The sequence below is a fragment of the Malus sylvestris genome, chromosome 10 (assembly GCF_916048215.2).
Source record: "Malus sylvestris chromosome 10, drMalSylv7.2, whole genome shotgun sequence".
Classification (NCBI taxonomy): Eukaryota; Viridiplantae; Streptophyta; class Magnoliopsida; order Rosales; family Rosaceae; genus Malus; species Malus sylvestris.
In genome coordinates, this window is record NC_062269.1 from 35,436,786 (window position 1) to 35,455,138 (window position 18,353).

At 39.6% G+C, this 18,353-nt stretch overlaps 2 protein-coding genes across 3 annotated transcripts; one reads left to right on the top strand and one right to left on the bottom strand.

Annotated features, from left to right (window-relative positions):
- Positions 1–4,328: 4,328 nt before the first annotated feature.
- Positions 4,329–7,514, bottom strand: LOC126587960 (probable ribose-5-phosphate isomerase 4, chloroplastic). Its single transcript, XM_050253078.1, has 9 exons — positions 7,209–7,514; positions 6,505–6,632; positions 6,214–6,283; positions 5,943–6,047; positions 5,646–5,741; positions 5,499–5,555; positions 5,120–5,237; positions 4,963–5,029; positions 4,329–4,791 (listed from the first exon to the last, which is right to left on the bottom strand). Exons 1-9 carry the CDS (start codon positions 7,398–7,400, stop codon positions 4,713–4,715), a joined length of 912 nt encoding a protein of 303 aa, XP_050109035.1. The 5' UTR covers positions 7,401–7,514; the 3' UTR covers positions 4,329–4,712.
- Positions 7,515–10,271: 2,757 nt separating this feature from the next.
- On the top strand, positions 10,272–16,918 carry LOC126587945 (subtilisin-like protease SBT2.2). 2 transcript variants are annotated; one of them, XM_050253056.1, is made up of 10 exons: positions 10,272–10,974; positions 11,499–11,652; positions 11,859–12,256; positions 12,681–12,776; positions 13,983–14,055; positions 14,221–14,503; positions 14,981–15,306; positions 15,416–15,686; positions 15,819–16,100; positions 16,326–16,918. In XM_050253056.1, exons 1-10 carry the CDS (start codon positions 10,754–10,756, stop codon positions 16,754–16,756), a joined length of 2,535 nt encoding a protein of 844 aa, XP_050109013.1. In that variant the 5' UTR covers positions 10,272–10,753; the 3' UTR covers positions 16,757–16,918. The 2 variants fall into 2 exon arrangements, with proteins under 2 accessions (XP_050109013.1, XP_050109012.1); XM_050253055.1 differs by having other exon boundaries at positions 10,273–10,974; positions 11,493–11,652.
- Positions 16,919–18,353: the final 1,435 nt, after the last annotated feature.

Consider the following 18,353-nt stretch of genomic DNA (forward strand, 5'->3'; position numbering starts at 1 on the left):
TGCGGAAATTATGGGCATTCTGTCAAAGACTTCTGGGGAAGTAGAAAACACATGAATCTTACTGTTCAATCACCCACTTCCCACACGCAACAATAGCTCATGGGTACCACAGATAACTTTGCCAAAGTTCTCTGCCAAAGTTGAGCACGTGAAGCTTGCAGCTCCCACTACATCACTCTGACCAAGAAGGGTAAAAGAATAGCAAAGAAACAGCACTAACAAAGTTTAGACCCATAAATTTTGAAGGTCTAGCTACCATATTATTACCCACAAGGGTAAAGGAACAGTACCACTGCTGGATAATTGGAAAGTCCATGTATGTCAACCTCTGTGCTTCGTGGCAAGGTAGACTAGCAAACATGCCCAACCTTTACTCACATTCGAGAAAACACTCCCAATAAGATTGCTTGCTCCAAAATCGAAGAGGCACCGTCCTCCGAATCTAAAGAGCCAGACTCCCAACATGACTACTTTCTTAAAAATCGAAGAGAGGGTAAAGGAACAGTACCATTGCTGGATAATTGGAAAGTCCCTGTGTGTCAACCTCTGTGCTTCGTGGCAAGGTAGACTAGCAAACATGCCCAACCTTTACTCACATTCGAGAAAACACTCCCAACAAGATTGCTTGCTCCAAAATCGAAGAGGCACCGCCCTCCGAATCTCGAGAGCCACTCTCCCAACATGATTACTTTCTCAAAAATCGAAGAGACACTGCTCCCCGAATCTCGAGAGCCAGACCCCCAGCATGATTGCTTTCTCAAAAATCGGTGAGGCACCGTTCTCCGAATCAATCGAAGAGGCGCTCGCTTTCTCAAAAGCTGGGCTGCTCAGATACCACGAGGGCCGATCTCAGAAATCGAAGAGGCATCTACTTTTCTAGCCTTGTCAGCACCTGTCACACGCACACTCAGCTTTGCAGAAATTATGGGCATTCTGTCGAAGACTTCTGGTGAAGTAGAAAGCACATGAATCTTACTGTTCAATCACCCACTTCCCACACGCAACAATAACTCATGGGTAACACAGATCACTTTGCCAAAGTTCTCTGCCAAAGTTGAGCACGTGAAGCTTGCAGCTCCCACTACATCGCTCTGACCAAGAAAGGTAAAAGAATAGCAAAGAAACAGCACTAACAAAGTTTAGACACATAAATTTTGAAGGTCTAGCTACCATATTATTACCCACAAGGGTAAAGGAACAGTACCACTGCTGGATAATTGGAAAGTCCCTGTGTGTCAACCTCTGTGCTTCGTGGCAAGATAGACTAGCAAACATGCCCAACCTTTACTCACATTCGAGAAAACAGTCCCAACAAGATTGCTTGCTCCAAAATTGAAGATGCACCGTCCTCCGAATCTCGAGAGCCAGACTCCCAACATGACTACTTTCTCAAAATCGAAGAGAGGGTAAAGGAACAGTACCATTGCTGGATAATTGGAAAGTCCCTGTGTGTCAACCTTTGTGCTTCGTGGCAAGGTAGACTAGCAAACATGTCCAACCTTTACTCACATTCGAGACAACACTCCCAACAAGATTGCTTGCTCCAAAATCGAAGAGGCACCGCCTTCCGAATCTCGAGAGCCAGACTCCCAACATGATTACTTCCTCAAAAATCGAAGAGACACTGCTCTCCGAATCTCGAGAGTCAGACCCCCAGCATGATTGCTTTCTCAAAAATCGAAGAGGCATCGTTCTCCGAATCTCGAGAGCCAGATACCACAGACCACTTTTTCAAAGTGCTCTGACAGAGTTAAAACATGTGAAACTGGCAGCTCCCACTACCGTGCTATGACCAAGCATGGTAAAGGAATAGCATTACTACTTGTTGTTAGGGAGACTCCTATATATGTCGACCTCCATCCCAACGGACAGGCAGACCTGCAAAAATGCTCAACCCTTCATCATATCTGAGAGGGCACTCCCAACAAAGCCTTTCGAAATATTCAGCTTTCTTTCCCCCCGATAATACCTCTGCAAACAAGCTATACTAGAGCAAGAATATCTCATATCATCAGGGTTAAAAGCAAGAGTATCCCATATCATGCTTTTTCCCTGTTTTTTCTTTTGGCCTTGTTTTTACCTGCAAGACAAGGAGAAAGAGAGCAATATGTCAGCACTTGGAATCAAGCTTCCAGCCAGGAACTGACTGCCTGGAACCCCTTACCTGATTACTTACCTGGCATTGCTCTCGAGTACTCATCTTCATCATCTTATGTTTCCAGGGAAGATTCCGCATCTGCTTGAGGAACAGATAGGGCAAGTGCGAAGGATACAAGGAAGCATGTGGAGACAAGCGTAACAGCACACGTGCCGATACATCCATTACTCTGTCAAAAGCAAAAGTATCCCATATCAGCAGGGTGGAACGTACTCTAGATTTGATGGACTTGTTTTGACCCTCAAATTCTTCAGTCGGCCTTATACTCTGGAGGAAACCAGAAAACCCTCCAGCTCAGTTCAAGAATAAGCCTGTGGAAAGTTACTTCTTCAAAAGCAAAAGTATCTCATATCATCTCTTCTCATTTTTCTTCTCTTTATCCTTCATGCTGCTGCAAGATGGGGAGAAGGTGAACAATCAGTCGGAGCTCTGATTGCTTACCTTGTCTGTCACCTCTTTCAGCAGACCCCCTAGCTCGGCGACTTGGGGGACTCCTACTACATGGTTTGTATCGCGCTTGACCAAGCCTGAAACTACAAGTAAGCTTCAAGTGAAATTGATACATTACCTTGTGCATCTCCACCAGTTAAAGATACCACCCCTGGATGGAGGAAGAGTACTTCCAGAGAAGATGCCACATCTACCTATGAGACAGATAAGGCAAGTCAAGACGACACCACACTCCGATACTTAGAAGTTTCTTGATTACGAGATCATTCTCCCACAATATTTCCTAATGTCATTTGTACTAAATCATTCACTCGTACTCACTAAAGGAGAGCTTGAACCTATGTACTTGTGTAAACCCTTCACAATTAATGAGAACTCTTCTATTCCGTGGACGTAGCCAATCTGGGTGAACCACGTACATCTTGTGTTTGCTTTCCTATCTCTATCCATTTATATACTTATCCACACTAATGACCGGAGCAATCTAGCGAAGATCACAAAAAGCGACCGTTTTCGTTACCTAGGATCTATCTTGCAAGAGAACGGAGAATTAGATGGAGATCTCAACCATAGAATACGAGCTGGATGGAAAGAGTGCATCCGGCGTGTTGTGTGACCGTCGTAGGCCACTGAAGCTCAAGGAAAAATTTTATAGGACGGCAATAAGGCCAGCGATGTTGTATGGCAGAGAATGTTGGGTGGTGAAGCATCAACACGTACACAAAATGGGTGTAGCGGAGATGAGGATGCTTCGTGGGATGTGTGGGCACACGAGAAAGGATAAGATTGGGAATGAGGATATCCGAGGTAAAGTAGGAGTAGCCGAAATTGTAGGAAAGATGAGAGAAAATCGGCTCTGGTGATTTGGACATGTGCAAAGAAGGCCGACTGACGCTCCGGTTCGAAGATGTGACTACGGGACAGAGGTTCAGGGCCGAAGGGGTAGAGGAAGACCTAGGAAAACTTTGGAAGAGACTCTAAGAAAAGACTTAGAGTACTTGGATCTAACGGAGGGCATGACACAAAACCGAGCGCAATGGCGTTCTAGGATTCATATAGCCGACCCCACTTAGTGGGAAAAGGCTTTGTTGTTGTTGTTGTTGTTGTTGTATTCTTTAATGATTTGGGGCTAAAATTTTAATCCAAAGGGTTGGAGCAAAAAAAATTGTTTCTGGGTTAAAACCTAAATTTTCTGAGTTAAAAATTTTAGGTTTTTGCCCAAGGGTTAGAAATGAGCTAGCAATAATGTGGTTCAAATTCGCTTTTGACAAAAATCGAATCTAATATCTCTCACTTACAAGTGAAGAAGAATACCACTAGACCGTAGTACTAAGTGGCTAACAATTGCCATTATATAAGCGGATTTTTTTTTGTTGTCAAATATTGTGAGGATGTTAAAAATAAAAGAGTCTTAAATCAATGAAAAGAAAAACCTTATAAGGCTTATAAGAAGTTGGGCTACTCACCATATTGCTAATTGGTTTTAGGATGAAACCTCAACTTTCTTTATGGTGTCAAAGTAGGTTGGCCCACATGTGAAGCTCAACGGCCATGCGTGCTCTACGTCACCCAATTCTTGTAGTCCATGTATTTGGCTTGAAAATTCGACACATGTGAGGGGGTATGTGAGGATGTGAAGATAAAAAAGTCCACATTGGTGAAAAGAGGAACTTTACAAGAGCTTATAAGAGGATGGAGTACTTCCCATATTGCTAATTGATTTTACGGTAGAACCTCAACTTTCTTGATATATATAAGTGGAAAAATTTAAATACATGAGTATATACTATATATTTGAATATTCATACATTGATTTATCAGGCAGGAGATTCCTCTGATTGCATTTTCTCAACTCATCAACCATTGGGTTGTCTAAAATTCGGGTTGGTAAGGTTGGTCCAACCCAAGTTCCGCCCTTTCACTGCATTATATATACAGAAGCAATATATATATACACACACACGTCGAATGGATAAAAGTGATAAGCGTCCGAAGCGATATGCACGCCACATTACACAAAATGATGTGTTTTGTATATGATGCAAGCTTATATGCAGAAACAATACCGAACCGCGGTGTAAGTTTGTGATGCAGGATCTTGCTCTTAAGGTTCCTTCACAGCATTCTTAGGCAGATTATCAACAACGGACAGTCCACTTTCCGAAGCGATTACTGCCGTGCATCTGTACTTCGCCACAAGTAAGAGAACACGTATTAGTTGTGCATGTTACCTAATCAACATTCTCAGAAATGAAACTCATGGAAAGCCATGAGAACGATTTTTTTGAAGGTAGGTATAAGATCTTTGATACTTGATCTAGATAACAGTTCACAGGGGAGATCAGAAACTTAACGGGAACTTGGAAATGATTCCATGGTCTACGACCCCATCAACTTCATCAAGGCTGTTCGATACTTCAGCTGCAATTGAAGTTCACAAAGACATGCAAACTTATCTACATGCGTGGAAGCATGTATTAAAACAAGAAAAGATCGTACTGTAAGACCTACCGAGGCTTAGGATTGGAGACGTAAATATGATATCAAGAACATTATGGCCTTCGTTGGTGACTAGTGGGAAGTCGCCCCCATTAGGACCTGCCAGTCCAACTGATGGTCTTCTCCATACCTTCAGAAGGTGAAGAAGCGAAGTATCATTAGGAAAGACAACTGTTTAAGTAATATCAGTTAATTATTTAACAGTTCCTTCCGTCTCATAACGATTTTCAATTCTAAAGTTTTGGTTTCTTCTTATAAAAAAAAAAGGTGCAAACTCTTGTTTAATGAAAGAAACTAGTGACATATGCTTACTTTCTTCAGATGAACAAGATAATAATGTATGAAGATTAGCTATAAACAGAAGAGAGAATGGTACGACGAGAGACCATACCTCAGCATCGCCTAAAAAAAGGTCATCAATTTCTTCAGCAGCTTGCAACCAGTTGAGCTGAAATTTAGTTCGAGTGTTCAGACAATTTTTCTCTTACCATGGTCTTCACGGTTCGTTTAATACAGATAAACGAATAGAGTTGCTTACAGGATTCACCAAAACTGGAATAGAACCATCCGGACCACTTTTGTACTGTTTTTCTGTGGTCATGAACACAAGTTTATCTGCTGCGTTTAGTATCGCCTGCAGGGGAAATGACAAAAGGAAAATTTCCAGTAAGCATTTCATATTACAAAACATGATTTTAACAAACCACATCATACAAATTGGATAGTTCCGAAAACTTAAAAGACATCATTGCAGACTGGGTGAGAGATTTTCCATTGGATTGCTTGAGTTCTAACAGTTCATATACGCAGGACAGACAATGGTATCAGGACTCACCTTCTCTTGGATTATGGACTCCTCGGCCTGCAATCTAGATCGTCCAATGACAGCAATAAGTGTCCTTTCTTCTAATATATCAGCATCATCAAATGCGAAGTCAATCTACAAAGGAGCAAGTTAAAATGATACATTTTACTAAGGTTTATTTTTCAGAGAATCTTACAACGATTGCACATTAAGAGTAGTGCACTGCACATTGGTCAAGAAAGTTTCTTGAAATATCGTTACAGATGGAAAGGAAATTTCTTATGTTAGAATTTGTGCACACTTGAGAACAATACTCGTAGTGACCCAATGGAATTCCTGCCCTTGCTGCCTCGCTTGCGCATGCTACGGACCTGCATAAATCCAAAGCAACATTCCTTTATGAATTCTTAAAAAGGAAAGAAAACGAAAGGTTTTTCCAAGTTCTCTCAGTTTCAGCTGTTGATGGAGTTTAGGAGAAATATACGACTCGAAGACATCACGTATTTCCATACTTCAGTGATCTTAAGAACTTTAGAAGGAGCCTGGAAAAAGAAGCATGAATTCTAAATCAGGCGAAAGAATGCATACTTACGTTGGTATCCCAACTATGTCTTTCAAAGCACCTGCGCCAAGTTGCAGACCTATATACTGTATGGCCATACCAGAAGCTTGGCCAGACCCCAATCCAATTACCATACCACTTTTAATGTACGTATCCACCTACAAACTCAAATATGAATCTTCCTTCCATTAGTTCCTTCCTACATATAACAATCATACAAACTATCAAAGCAAGAAAGAAAGCAAGCTTCATTCTTCTCTATAAAGCATAAGCTCACTCACCTAATGACTCCCTCTTTCCAGCAAATTAGCAAAAACCCCGACAACTATAATCTTTATACAAAATACTTCAAGAGCCTCGTCTATCCACTTGCTATGCTCTAATTGATTTTGGTGCCCTTCTCTCATTACAAAGTCAACTGGGGTTTTCCCTAAAGTATTTAGTTGGAATTATTTTTCTTTGAAGTGTAACATTATCAATGACTTATATGTGAAAAAAGCCACCCTTTCTTCAACCTTCATCTTATATGGTTCTTTTCAACCAAGCAATTTTTTCCAACATCATGCCCTCCACCAAGTTGCTAAGAAAACCAAGTGCAGCAAAAAGAATTATGATGAAAACCAACCAAAATTAAATTAAGCTTGAAGATCCAATTTCTTGAGCATTTATTCAGCAAATCTCCTCACAAAGAAAATATAACTATATAAACAAATCAAATTCAGATACAGATATACAGTGTGGTGGGCTGCTTGGAAAAGAGCAGAGTCATGAGCTGGATTGGACCCAGTAATCTTTAGGCAATGGCTCCTCCTCCTTGTCCTTGTGCAGCAGCTGCCTCCTCTTCCTCTTCCTGTGGAAGTTGTGAAAGCTAGAGAAGAAGAATGCAGGGGATTTGATGAAGCTATGGCTATGGCTGCCAATGCCATCCTCTCTCACACTTCCTCTGATAGTCTCAACTATAACGGATAAAGTTACAAACTTTGAATGGGTGCTCTAAATTCTAAAGCAGTTTAGGATTATGTCACCTCTTCAAGACTTCAACCTCAAACTACCATTAAATCTTGAGGCTGAACCACTGAAAAATATGCGGGACTGAGCCCATTTGGTATGTTGGGCTTTGGGCAAATGAATGTGAGAGTCCAAGATCAGTCTAAAAGACCAAGGCCAAGCTCAATCTACCGCTTTGAGATATTTTATCAAACAATTTGCCCAATTTAGAGGATTAAACATGGAACCCTTTTTTGCGATACGTAATGCGTGAATTGGAACCTTTCTTTCGGAATGGGATACGCTAGAACCAGTTGCTGGTAAGAACATCTATCTGAGGGCGAGGAACAAGACTTTTTAAATCCCTTCGAATTACTTTTCTACTTTTAAGTTGGACACAGTTTCTTTTATATTTTGAGACAAAAACCCTCAAAATTTTACAGTGCACCAACCTATAAATTATTGCAGGAATGCAAGTTTGAACTGTTTCTTCTGCCAAGTTTTTTGCTGAATGTGTATACTGTATACATAGAAGGAAAACAAATTCCAAACACGATCACCTTTTTTGTTCCAAACGGATGGAATCAATCAAGCACCAACGGTAGATATGTTATTTTTCTCTTTTTCCTTTCCCTTTTCCTTTTGATGTTGTCACATGGAGGAGGCCATCAATTAGACTCGGAAAAGAGTGATCCAAATTATTGTAAGAATCAGGCTCCTTTTAGCACTATAGAGCATATTACCAAGAACCCTCCCAACGACTATTAAATAAATCATACTTCCTAAAGTGCACTATGAATGCATTGCATTTGCATCATAGTTTGGCCTACCATATGGGGTATGGATAAATATATGGAATAATAAGTGAATGGTTACAAATTTTTAAAAAAAATTTGAACCGGAAAGACACTATCATAAATAGAATAAAACTTGTTACGAATATGTTTCATTGTAGGTTTAGTATCGTTCAATTGTATTTTTGGTTGGAAGTGTTATCATGTTCTATTTGTGTATATTTTCCAAAATATATTGAGAAGATCGCTTCTTGACGCTTCTGGGAAGAAGGGGTTCTCTTCTAGTGACCAGATTAGATCCAATATTACCGACTCCCTATGAAATGAGACATGGAACTGTGTCACTATGAAGAAGTTTCGGTTGTTACAAAGGAGATGTAAAGCCAATTCTAAGAATAAGGACTTAGGTAGAAGTAATTTATCGTCAAGTGACGTTTCGATTCATGTGTACTTGTTATTATATGCAAATTTTTCTTTCTATAATAATGTATTGTTGAATCAGAACATCATGATAACAATGAACCTATCTTAATCTTATATATAAGTGGCTCTCTAATTTCATAGGACTGAAATTTGGCCTTTCTTGGCATTCACATGCGCACTCATCACTGGTACTCAATACATGACCGTCCCACAAGACCTCCCACCCATGAGACTAACACCAAAAGGGCCAAAAACCTCTCTCTCTCTCTCTCTCTCTCTCTCTCTCTCTCTCTCTCTCTCTTCAGACTCAGAGGATATCACGGGTGACCTTAAAAAATTAGAACGTTGGGGCAACTAGACAAATTAAAAAGAAAAGAAAAGGGCCAAGACAAGTGAGAATGTTCACACCCATCATCAAACCACCATCATTCGTTCCTCCTTATTGACATAAATGAAAATGGTTGGCAATGAATTACTGCAATTACTTTCCCGAACAGATAGCCAGAAAATATGGAGCTTTGCTTGACTCACATTTTGGCGGTAGGCGTAAATTACTGGTTCATTGTGTGCTTGGAAGGAATGGAGTTTCTTGGAGGATCAAAACTCATTGCTCATACTTGTTTTTAGAAAAGCAAAATTTGTAGCGGATGTTCTTGCCAATTTCGGGAATACACAAAATTCTCATTGTATTTGGTTGTTTGTTATTCGTTAACGTGCAAGGAATGCATTACTTGTGGATTATATTTGTAATGGTTGTCCTAATGGCTTTGTGCTTTAATTAATTTCTTTTTTTTCAAAAAGGAAAATTATATTGCTTTTGAAAAGAGTTAAAGGTTTCACTCTATTAATCAGCAAAAGATGAGTAATCAAAATCATTATATGTACATGCAACGTTTCTTATTTCAATAATGTGTGACTTTAACTTCACATTCTCACCTTTTATGTGTGATGAATTTCAAACTTAACATGCTAATAACTTTAATTAAGTAACGTAAAATACATGTAATTATGGGCTATCCTGTTTTAGTGTTACAAATAAAATTGGGATTTTACGCTAAACTCATTTGGCTTCAAGTGAAACTTAAACATTTTTAAGTTAAGAAAATGTTATTAGCACTTTAAAAATCTCATTTTATACTTCTCATAAATGTATTTTTCTTTCTAATTATAGAAAGTTTGGAGTGTAAAATGAGATTTTTAGAGTGTCAATAATAATTCCTTTAAGTTATTGTAATAAGTAATAAGAGAAATGTTAAGGATACTCTTTAAAAAAAACAGACTCTTCATGGATTATCTGTCACTTTATTTTTTTTTGACATAATATTTTATAATGTTGGTACGTGAATTATGTCAAAAACATAAAATAAAAGAATTTCCGAACAATCTCACTTTTTAAAGAGTTCTAATTTGAAAAGTGACTCATTTTCAAGAGGGTGGTTATCGTTTTCAAGTAGCAAACAATGATAAAAATGTTGGGAAGTGACTCATGACGGTGCAAGAATGATACAGGAAATAATATCCAATAAAACCGTATACAAACAAAATAAAACGTTCATATTTTCTCAAGAGTCCAAGACTCAAAGACGGTGGCTTTTTCCTTTACATAAACTAAACGTTCAACTGCACAGCATCCAAGAAAGTGTGCACATATTCTCGGTGCTCCAGCCTCCAGCTATTAATACTCTCTCCCTCCTTCTTCCTCCTTCTCCCTCCATCTCTCTCCCCTCTAGGCTTCTGTTTTCTCTCTAGTTTCTTGTACACACACAGAAGCGAAAGTGCACCAAAAAAAAGAAACTTTTTTCACCGAAAAGCACTCAGCTTTGTCGGCCACATCACTTCTTATCTCGGCCCTTCACTCCAGTTTCCACATTGTAAAAAAAGGGTCTCTGGGTTTCTGCTTCTTCTTCCCTCCGCAGCTCTGCTTCTTCCCATATTCTGCAAATGCTCCATGAAAGAAGCTTGCTTTTGGAAATAGAGGACATGGGTTGTTAAGCACTTGTGCCCAAAAGCTGATTTGGTCATCCGGGGAAGTGCCTTTTCTGGGATTTTGCTCTTGTTGCTGCTTTAGGTCTAAAATGGGAAGCTTTCATGGGGTGCTTTTAGTGGGGTTGCTTTTTTTGGGGATGCTTGTGAGTTCTTTGTGTCAAGACGAAGATTCTGATAACTTCTCGGCTGTTTACATCGTCACTCTCAGAGAAGCTCCGGCCGTTCACTACGATGCCGAGTTGAGAAGGAGCAGTATAAATGGTGTCAGACATGGCGGTGCTTCTGAGAGGTTGAACATTCACAAACCAAGGTAACCATTTTTACCCTTTATTTACCAAGATTTTGTCACTCAAAATTTACTTTGCTTTTTTACACCTTGAATTGGTATTTCAATTGTGATTTCTTAATTCTTAAAGTTGTGAATTAAGATAAATGTTCAAATGTTGAGAAACCAATTTGCTTGGATGTTTTTGGTTCATGGGGTCTTATGTTGGTCACTTTTCATACGTTGTCTGTACGAATTCTCCGATAAACGTGTGGAAACTTGTTCATATCATGTTGTCCCTTTACTCACTTTATCATGACCAACAATTGCTCAAATGTTTCGGTATGGGAGAGGTCTTCACTTTCTTAAAAGTTGTTTATTCGTGTTCTTAATCATTATCCGAAATGCATATGGTGTTTTTTTTTTTTTCTCTTTCTTTCCCCCTCCCTTATTTGTTCCTCATTGTTTGATTTTATCTTAAACTATTTGACGTTTTCTGGTAGCTTGTATTTTTAGGACTTTGAACATGATTGATGATGATGCTTTTAATGTCTTCTTTATAGGTTTAGAAATATTTCGAGAACAGATCGTAGGTATAGCTCTTATATCGCTCGGGTTCATGATTCATTATTGAGGAGAGTGTTCAGAGGGGAAAAATATCTGAAGCTGTACAGCTACCACTACTTGATAAACGGGTTTGCTGTGTTTGTTACCCAAGATCAGGTATGAATTATTCATTTCTATATAAAATGTGATAAATATGATGTGATATATGTCATGATAATCTTATTTATTAATTTTGTATGTGAGAAATTGGAACATTACATGGCCTTGTGATGTAGCATCTTTTGACTCATATTCCTGGCACTATGTACAATTATGTAACTGATCATAAGTTCCTAATTTGGTGATATTGCTGGATTTTGGAGGTTGATAAGCTTTCGAGGAGGAGAGAAGTGGCAAATGTGGTTTTGGACTTTTCTGTTAGAACTGCAACCACCCATACTCCTCGGTTCTTGGGTTTACCACAAGGAGCATGGGTTCAAGGAGGAGGATATGAATCAGCTGGAGAAGGGGTAGTTATTGGGTTTATTGATACTGGCATTGATCCAACTCACAGTAGTTTTGATGACCATACATCTGAACGTCCATATCCAGTTCCAGCCCATTTTTCTGGCATCTGTGAGGTTACTCCGGATTTCCCATCTGGGTCCTGCAATAGGAAGCTTATTGCAGCTCGCCATTTTGCATCATCTGCTATAACCAGAGGCGTTTTCAATTCATCTCAGGACTACGCTTCTCCATTTGACGGAGATGGTCATGGCACGTGAGTTTTCTAACTTGCCCCGGGAGAAATTGCTCTATTGTGTCTTTTGCATCTGTGTTATGTCTTTCAAATTCATTTTTATAGCATTAATGCATTCACATAAAGATGCAGGAAAAATGCAGTTGATAACTGGTAACCCAACAAATCGTTGGTGTTAGGATGAATAAGTTATGCAATTTATTTTGACATGAAAGCAAAAAATTAATAAACCAGTAACCCTACAAATTGTTGAAAATTTGACAAGGTCATATTACCCCTCAATTTACATTCTGATTTAAAAAAACCTATTTAGCTGTTTTAATGATAATTAAGAACAATATAGTATTGTTTAAAGTTTTATGGAAAGGTGATATATTTATGTTTACTTTCATGTGTTTAACATCCATTTCAAAAGACAGTTGATGGATCTCGTTTTAATTTACAGGCACACCGCTTCCATTGCTGCAGGAAACCATGGAATTCGAGTGGTTGTTGCTGGGCATCATTTCGGAAATGCAAGTGGGATGGCTCCTCGTTCACAGTAATAATTCTAGATCCTAGTGTCACTTTGTCTATTGATATTGTGCTTGTATTACTGGTACAAAAAGGAGCTCTATTGAACCACATTTTCTTTGACTTGTGACAAACAAAATTAACCTAGATCTGAGAATTATTTAATCAGTAATGCACTCAGAATATGTTCTTCACCTGAGACAAACTTAACCGTGATGATATGGCACTTAATACAACAACAACAAAGCCTTTTCCCACTAAGTGGGGTCGGCTATGGATTCATTTTCATAAAGATTCGACGTAACCTAGGAGTGCCGGCTGTCGACTGCCTGACGCCCTCCCCCTCCTCCTTTATCCGGGCTTGGGACCGGCAATGTAAGATAAACTTACACAGGCAGAGTTATGATACGGCACTTAATGATAGGTTAATTTAATAATGACATTAAACAGGTAATTCCTTACTTGCAACAACTTGTTTGTGATTTCCTACAGCTAGAAGATTCACTAACCCTTATCATTTGTGACGTTTGAACTGAATCAACAATGTCTTCTTTTCCTTCTTTTGGCTGGGAACTGAAGCAACAATCCTGTATTGGATAACATTGTGCAGAATGGATAGTCTTTTGATTCCCTGTTCTGAGTTTTGGCTTACCATGTTAGCATGACAAGGTCATTGCAGACTTGTGGTGTGTTAATGTTAGGATGATTATATGCCAAGTTCTGTGCTTTTGCACCAAAAATACTTGATACCTAAATTTTTCAACAAGTAAACAACCACAACCATTCCTACCCCAAATTAAGAGCAGATCTCTTAGTTTTATTGACTACCAGTTACTCCCATCTTGTTTTTGGTCGGTAACCCTGTGATGGCCGTAGTGTTAAGGGACAGCTTCTGCTACTCAGCTGGGTGGCTGACAGGGTAAACGGGCACCCATGCTACCTGAGGGTGGGTTTAATGCCCTGGTTTTTCACAGGGCTTCTTTTTTGTCTGTAGAATATATGTTAAGCACTAGAGTTTTCACTAGGAGTAGATTTCATACAGCTCATTTCAGCCCAAAGCAGGTTCTCAAACAGCCTACATCTTGTACCTTCTGTTTTAAGAACCTAAGAAATCTCTATAAAATTAGAACCTAAAAAATCATTTGATGTGCAACAGAAGTCATTTCTTTTCAGTACATAAACAATTGAAAATGCTTTATGTTCTTATGTGTAACTACTTGTCTATCTATTCCAGCATCGCTGTTTACAAGGCATTGTACAAAAGCTTTGGAGGCTTTGCTGCTGATGTTGTTGCTGCCATAGACCAGGTACATGCCAATTTTGTCTAGTTCTGCGAAATGTGAACTATATTATGCTGATGAATCTCTATTGGGGTTTCAAACCTATAAGAAATCAGTTATCTATGGTTCTTGTTCTATATAGCTTATTTGCCATTTTAGCATCTTTAATTTTACGTATTTATGCATTCCCAGGCTGCTCAGGATGGGGTTGACATAATAAGCTTATCAATCACTCCCAACCGGCGTCCTCCCGGAATTGCAACATTTTTCAATCCCTTAGACATGGCATTACTATCAGCTGTAAAGGCAGGTATATTTGTTGTCCAAGCAGCAGGAAATACCGGACCATCACCAAAGAGCATGTCTTCCTTCAGTCCATGGATATTCACCGTTGGCTCTGCCTCTCATGACAGAAACTACAGCAATTCTATAATGCTTGGCAACAATGTCACCATTACTGGAGTTGGACTTGCACGTAAGTTTTTCTCCTGAATTCTATTGCTCCTTCGCTTTAATTTGTCACATAGGATAATCTTAACAACTATTCCTGTCTTGATTCTTTATGCTTTAGGTTAAATATTAACTTTTGAGCTGGTTCACCATTCTTAGTTAAACTAATAGCATTTTAGTGTGTAAGCTACCTAATTCACATTTGGATCTTATATGGTATGCAACTTTGAAATCCAGTATGGTAGTCCAATAACTTTAACTAGAGAGATGTGAAAAGAGATCTACATTCAGTAGTGATACATTTGAATTTTAAAGTTATCTGGATCTTCATATGATGAACTTTAAGATCCGATGTGGTGGTGTCAAAAGAGATATGTTCACACGATGTCTACATTGCCTAACTTTGAGTTGTCTTCTTTTCTGATTTTTAATGTGGGAGCTCCTTTTTCAATTAGTGGTAGATTTGCATGCTCATTTCTGATTACTTCTGTTTCTGTTACAGCGGGAACAGATATGATGTACACTCTGATTTCTGCCACACATGCTTTGAACAATGGCACAACTGTGTCAGATGATATGTATGTTGGTGAATGCCAAGACTCGAGCAACTTTAATCGGGATTTGGTCCGGGGGAACCTCTTGATCTGCAGCTACTCAATCCGATTTGTGCTAGGGATCTCCACAATCCATAAATCCTTAGAAACAGCCAAAAACCTAAGTGCAATTGGTGTTGTGTTCACCATGGATGCTTTTGTCATTGGTTTTCAGCTTAACCCTACTCCAATGAAATTACCCGGCATCATAATTCCATCCCCAGAGGATTCCAAGGTGTGCAACTTTCTCAATGCGCAGTCCAGATTCACTCTCTCTTTCTCTCTCTCTCTCTCTCTCTCTCTCTCTATTATCTTTTAATGAGGCTTTATGTTATATTTGGTAGGTTTTACTCAAATACTACAATCTTTCCTTGGAGAGAGATATCATGACAAAGAGAATTACCAAATTTGGGGCACTTGCAACCATTTGTGGAGGTTTGAAAGCAAACTACAGTACTTCTGCTCCAAAGATCATGTATTACTCTGCTAGAGGTCCAGATCCGGAAGACAATTTTCTAGACGATGCAGATATAATGAAACCCAACTTGGTAGCTCCTGGAAATTCTATATGGGCTGCTTGGAGTTCTGTTGGGCAAGACTCGATTGAATTTCAAGGTGAGAACTTTGACATAGTGATTAAATTCAAATTACAACTACTCTGTTTATTGAAAAATTTGCTTACTAATTTAGTGTTTTGGTTGATAGATGACAATTTTCTTTACTTCAAACATTATTGTGTAACTTCAGGTGAGCACTTCGCAATGATGTCCGGGACAAGCATGGCTGCTCCTCATGTTGCTGGGCTTGCTGCACTGGTTAGGCAGAAGTTCCCCAATTTCAGTCCTTCCGCCATTGCATCTGCACTTTCCACAACAGCTTCTCTATATGACAGAAATGGTGGGCCCATAATGGCTCAGCGTGCTTATGCATTTCCAGATCAAAACCAGTCTCCAGCAACACCCTTTGACATGGGCAGTGGTTTTGTAAATGCTACAGCAGCGCTGAATCCAGGGTTGATTTTTGATACCAGTAAGTTTCTGTGTTTCTTCTTGTAAATAAAAGTTACTCTCTTCTCTGAGCCATATGATTGCAACTTTACTTATCTTTGAGAAAACCGATATGTGGTAAGAACAATCATCTTATCAAAAGTTGTGATATTGATTAAACAAAGACTCATTGGTGTATCTTTTATTAAGTGATTATGTTTATGGTTCACAGTATATTTTGTCTGAAAACCATGTTTTCTTGTTGTAGGTTATGACAATTATATGTCGTTTCTTTGTGGCATCAATGGATCGGCTCCTGTGGTCTTGAATTACACCGGTGAGAGCTGTTGGACGTATAATTCTGCCATCAATGGCGGTGACCTGAACTTGCCATCAATAACAATAGCAAAACTAAACCAGTCTAGAACGGTGCTGAGAACAGTGAGGAACGTTGCTGCAAATGAAACCTATAGCGTTGGCTGGAGTGCTCCTTTCGGAGTTTCATTGAAGGTGTCTCCACTTCATTTTTCGATTGCCAGTGGGGAGACACAGGTCTTAAGTGTATTCGTTAATGCTACGAGTAACAGCACAACTGCTAGCTATGGGAGGATCGGACTATTTGGACATCTAGGTCATGTTGTCAACATTCCATTGTCAGTCATTGTCAAAATCACATATAATACTACTGCCAACGGTTAAAAATCGACACGGTCTGCTTTATTTGATTTGGTTGGTTTTGGTTTTTTGGCTTGCAAAATGTGATTAACCATTCATTCATTGTATTGTAAATGTAAGGTCATGCAAGTCTTGTAACATTTGTTTTGTAGATACGGTGAAAAATTCCACAGAAGTTTTAATCCCTCTCTCTCTCTCTCTCTATGCAGCATATCAGTTAATAACAAGGGTTTAGTTAGATCGGGCTGTGATTAATCATTTAAAATTTGATTGTAGCTAATGAAAGTCGTCTTTGTTATGAAAATAAGTTAGAAACGAATTGTAACTGGCCATGGCAGCTGCGGCTTGTGCAGAATCTCTCTCTCTCTCTCTTTGGAACTCTACTGTTCCTCTATTGAGAATGAATCACACATTAATGAGAAGAGGGATCTTAGAGGGACCTTGCATGGACTTATAAGAAGTTGGGTTATTCCCCATAATGTCAATTGGTTTTATAGTGGAACCTCAACTTTCTTCATGGTATCAGGATCAGAGTTTCTTCATGGTATCAGTATCAAAGCAGGTTGTCCCACACGTTTACACGTGGACAAGGGTGACATGCCCATGCAAAGTCCCTTCTCCCATCAACGTGAGACTCATTCTCTATAAAGCCTAACATGTGGACAAAGGTGACTTGGACACATGGACAAGGGTGATGTGGAGCACGTGTGGTGACCTGGACATATGGACAAGGGTCAACTTTCTTCATGGTATCAGTATCAGAGTAGGTTGTCCTACACGTTTACACGTGGACAAGAGTGACATGCCCATGCAAGGTCCCTCCTCCCATCAATGCATGACTCATTCTTAATAAAGCCTAACACGTGGACAAAGGTGACTTGGACACATAGACAAGGGTGATGTGGGTCACATGTGGTGACCTGGACACATGGACAAGGGTCAACTTTCTTCATGGTATCAGTATCAGAATAGGTTGTCCTACACGTTTACACATGGACAAGAGTGACGTGCCTATGCAAGGTCCCTCCTCCAATCAATGCATGACTCATTCTTAATAAAGCCTAACACGTGGACAAAGGTGACTTGGACACATGGACAAGGGTGATGTGGGTCACATGTGGTGACCTGGACACATGGACAAGGGTCAACTTTCTTCATGGTATCAGTATCAGAGTATGTTGTCCCACAAATTTACACATGGACAAGGATGACGTGCCCATGCAAGGTCTCTCGTCCCATCAATGTATGACTCATTCTCAATGTGGACAAAGGTGACCTGGACACATGGACAAGGATGATGTGGAGCCTAACACATGGACAAGGGTGATGTGGATCCTAACATGTGGACAAAGGTGACCAGGGCACATGGACAAGGGTGATGTGCAGCACGCGTGGCCGTTTAGCTTTACACGTGGGATAACCTGCTCTGATACCAAAAATGAGTTAAGGTTAGACTTGGTAGTTTCTGACACGACACGAAAACGACACGAAAATAACGGGTTTCGGGTCAACACGATAACTTATTGGGTCATTATCGGGTGACCCGTTAAGAACCCGTTATTAACGGGTTCTTAACGGGTATACACGTGGGTGACCCGTTTCGACCCGTTAAGAAAAAAAT

Excerpts from the sequence above, each read along its gene's own strand:
- LOC126587960 (XM_050253078.1), bottom strand. The coding sequence starts at position 7,400 with ATGGCATTGGCAGCCATAGCCATAGCTTCATCAAATCCCCTGCATTCT. Across the intron at positions 6,048-6,213 it reads ACTACGAGTATTGTTCTCAA|ATTGACTTCGCATTTGATGA; the intron begins GTGTGCACAAAT and ends GCTCCTTTGTAG. Across the intron at positions 5,238-5,498 it reads TTTTTTTAGGCGATGCTGAG|GTATGGAGAAGACCATCAGT; the intron begins GTATGGTCTCTC and ends CACCTTCTGAAG.
- LOC126587945 (XM_050253055.1), top strand. The coding sequence starts at position 10,754 with ATGGGAAGCTTTCATGGGGTGCTTTTAGTGGGGTTGCTTTTTTTGGGG. Across the intron at positions 11,653-11,858 it reads TGTTTGTTACCCAAGATCAG|GTTGATAAGCTTTCGAGGAG; the intron begins GTATGAATTATT and ends TGGATTTTGGAG. Across the intron at positions 12,257-12,680 it reads GACGGAGATGGTCATGGCAC|GCACACCGCTTCCATTGCTG; the intron begins GTGAGTTTTCTA and ends TTTAATTTACAG.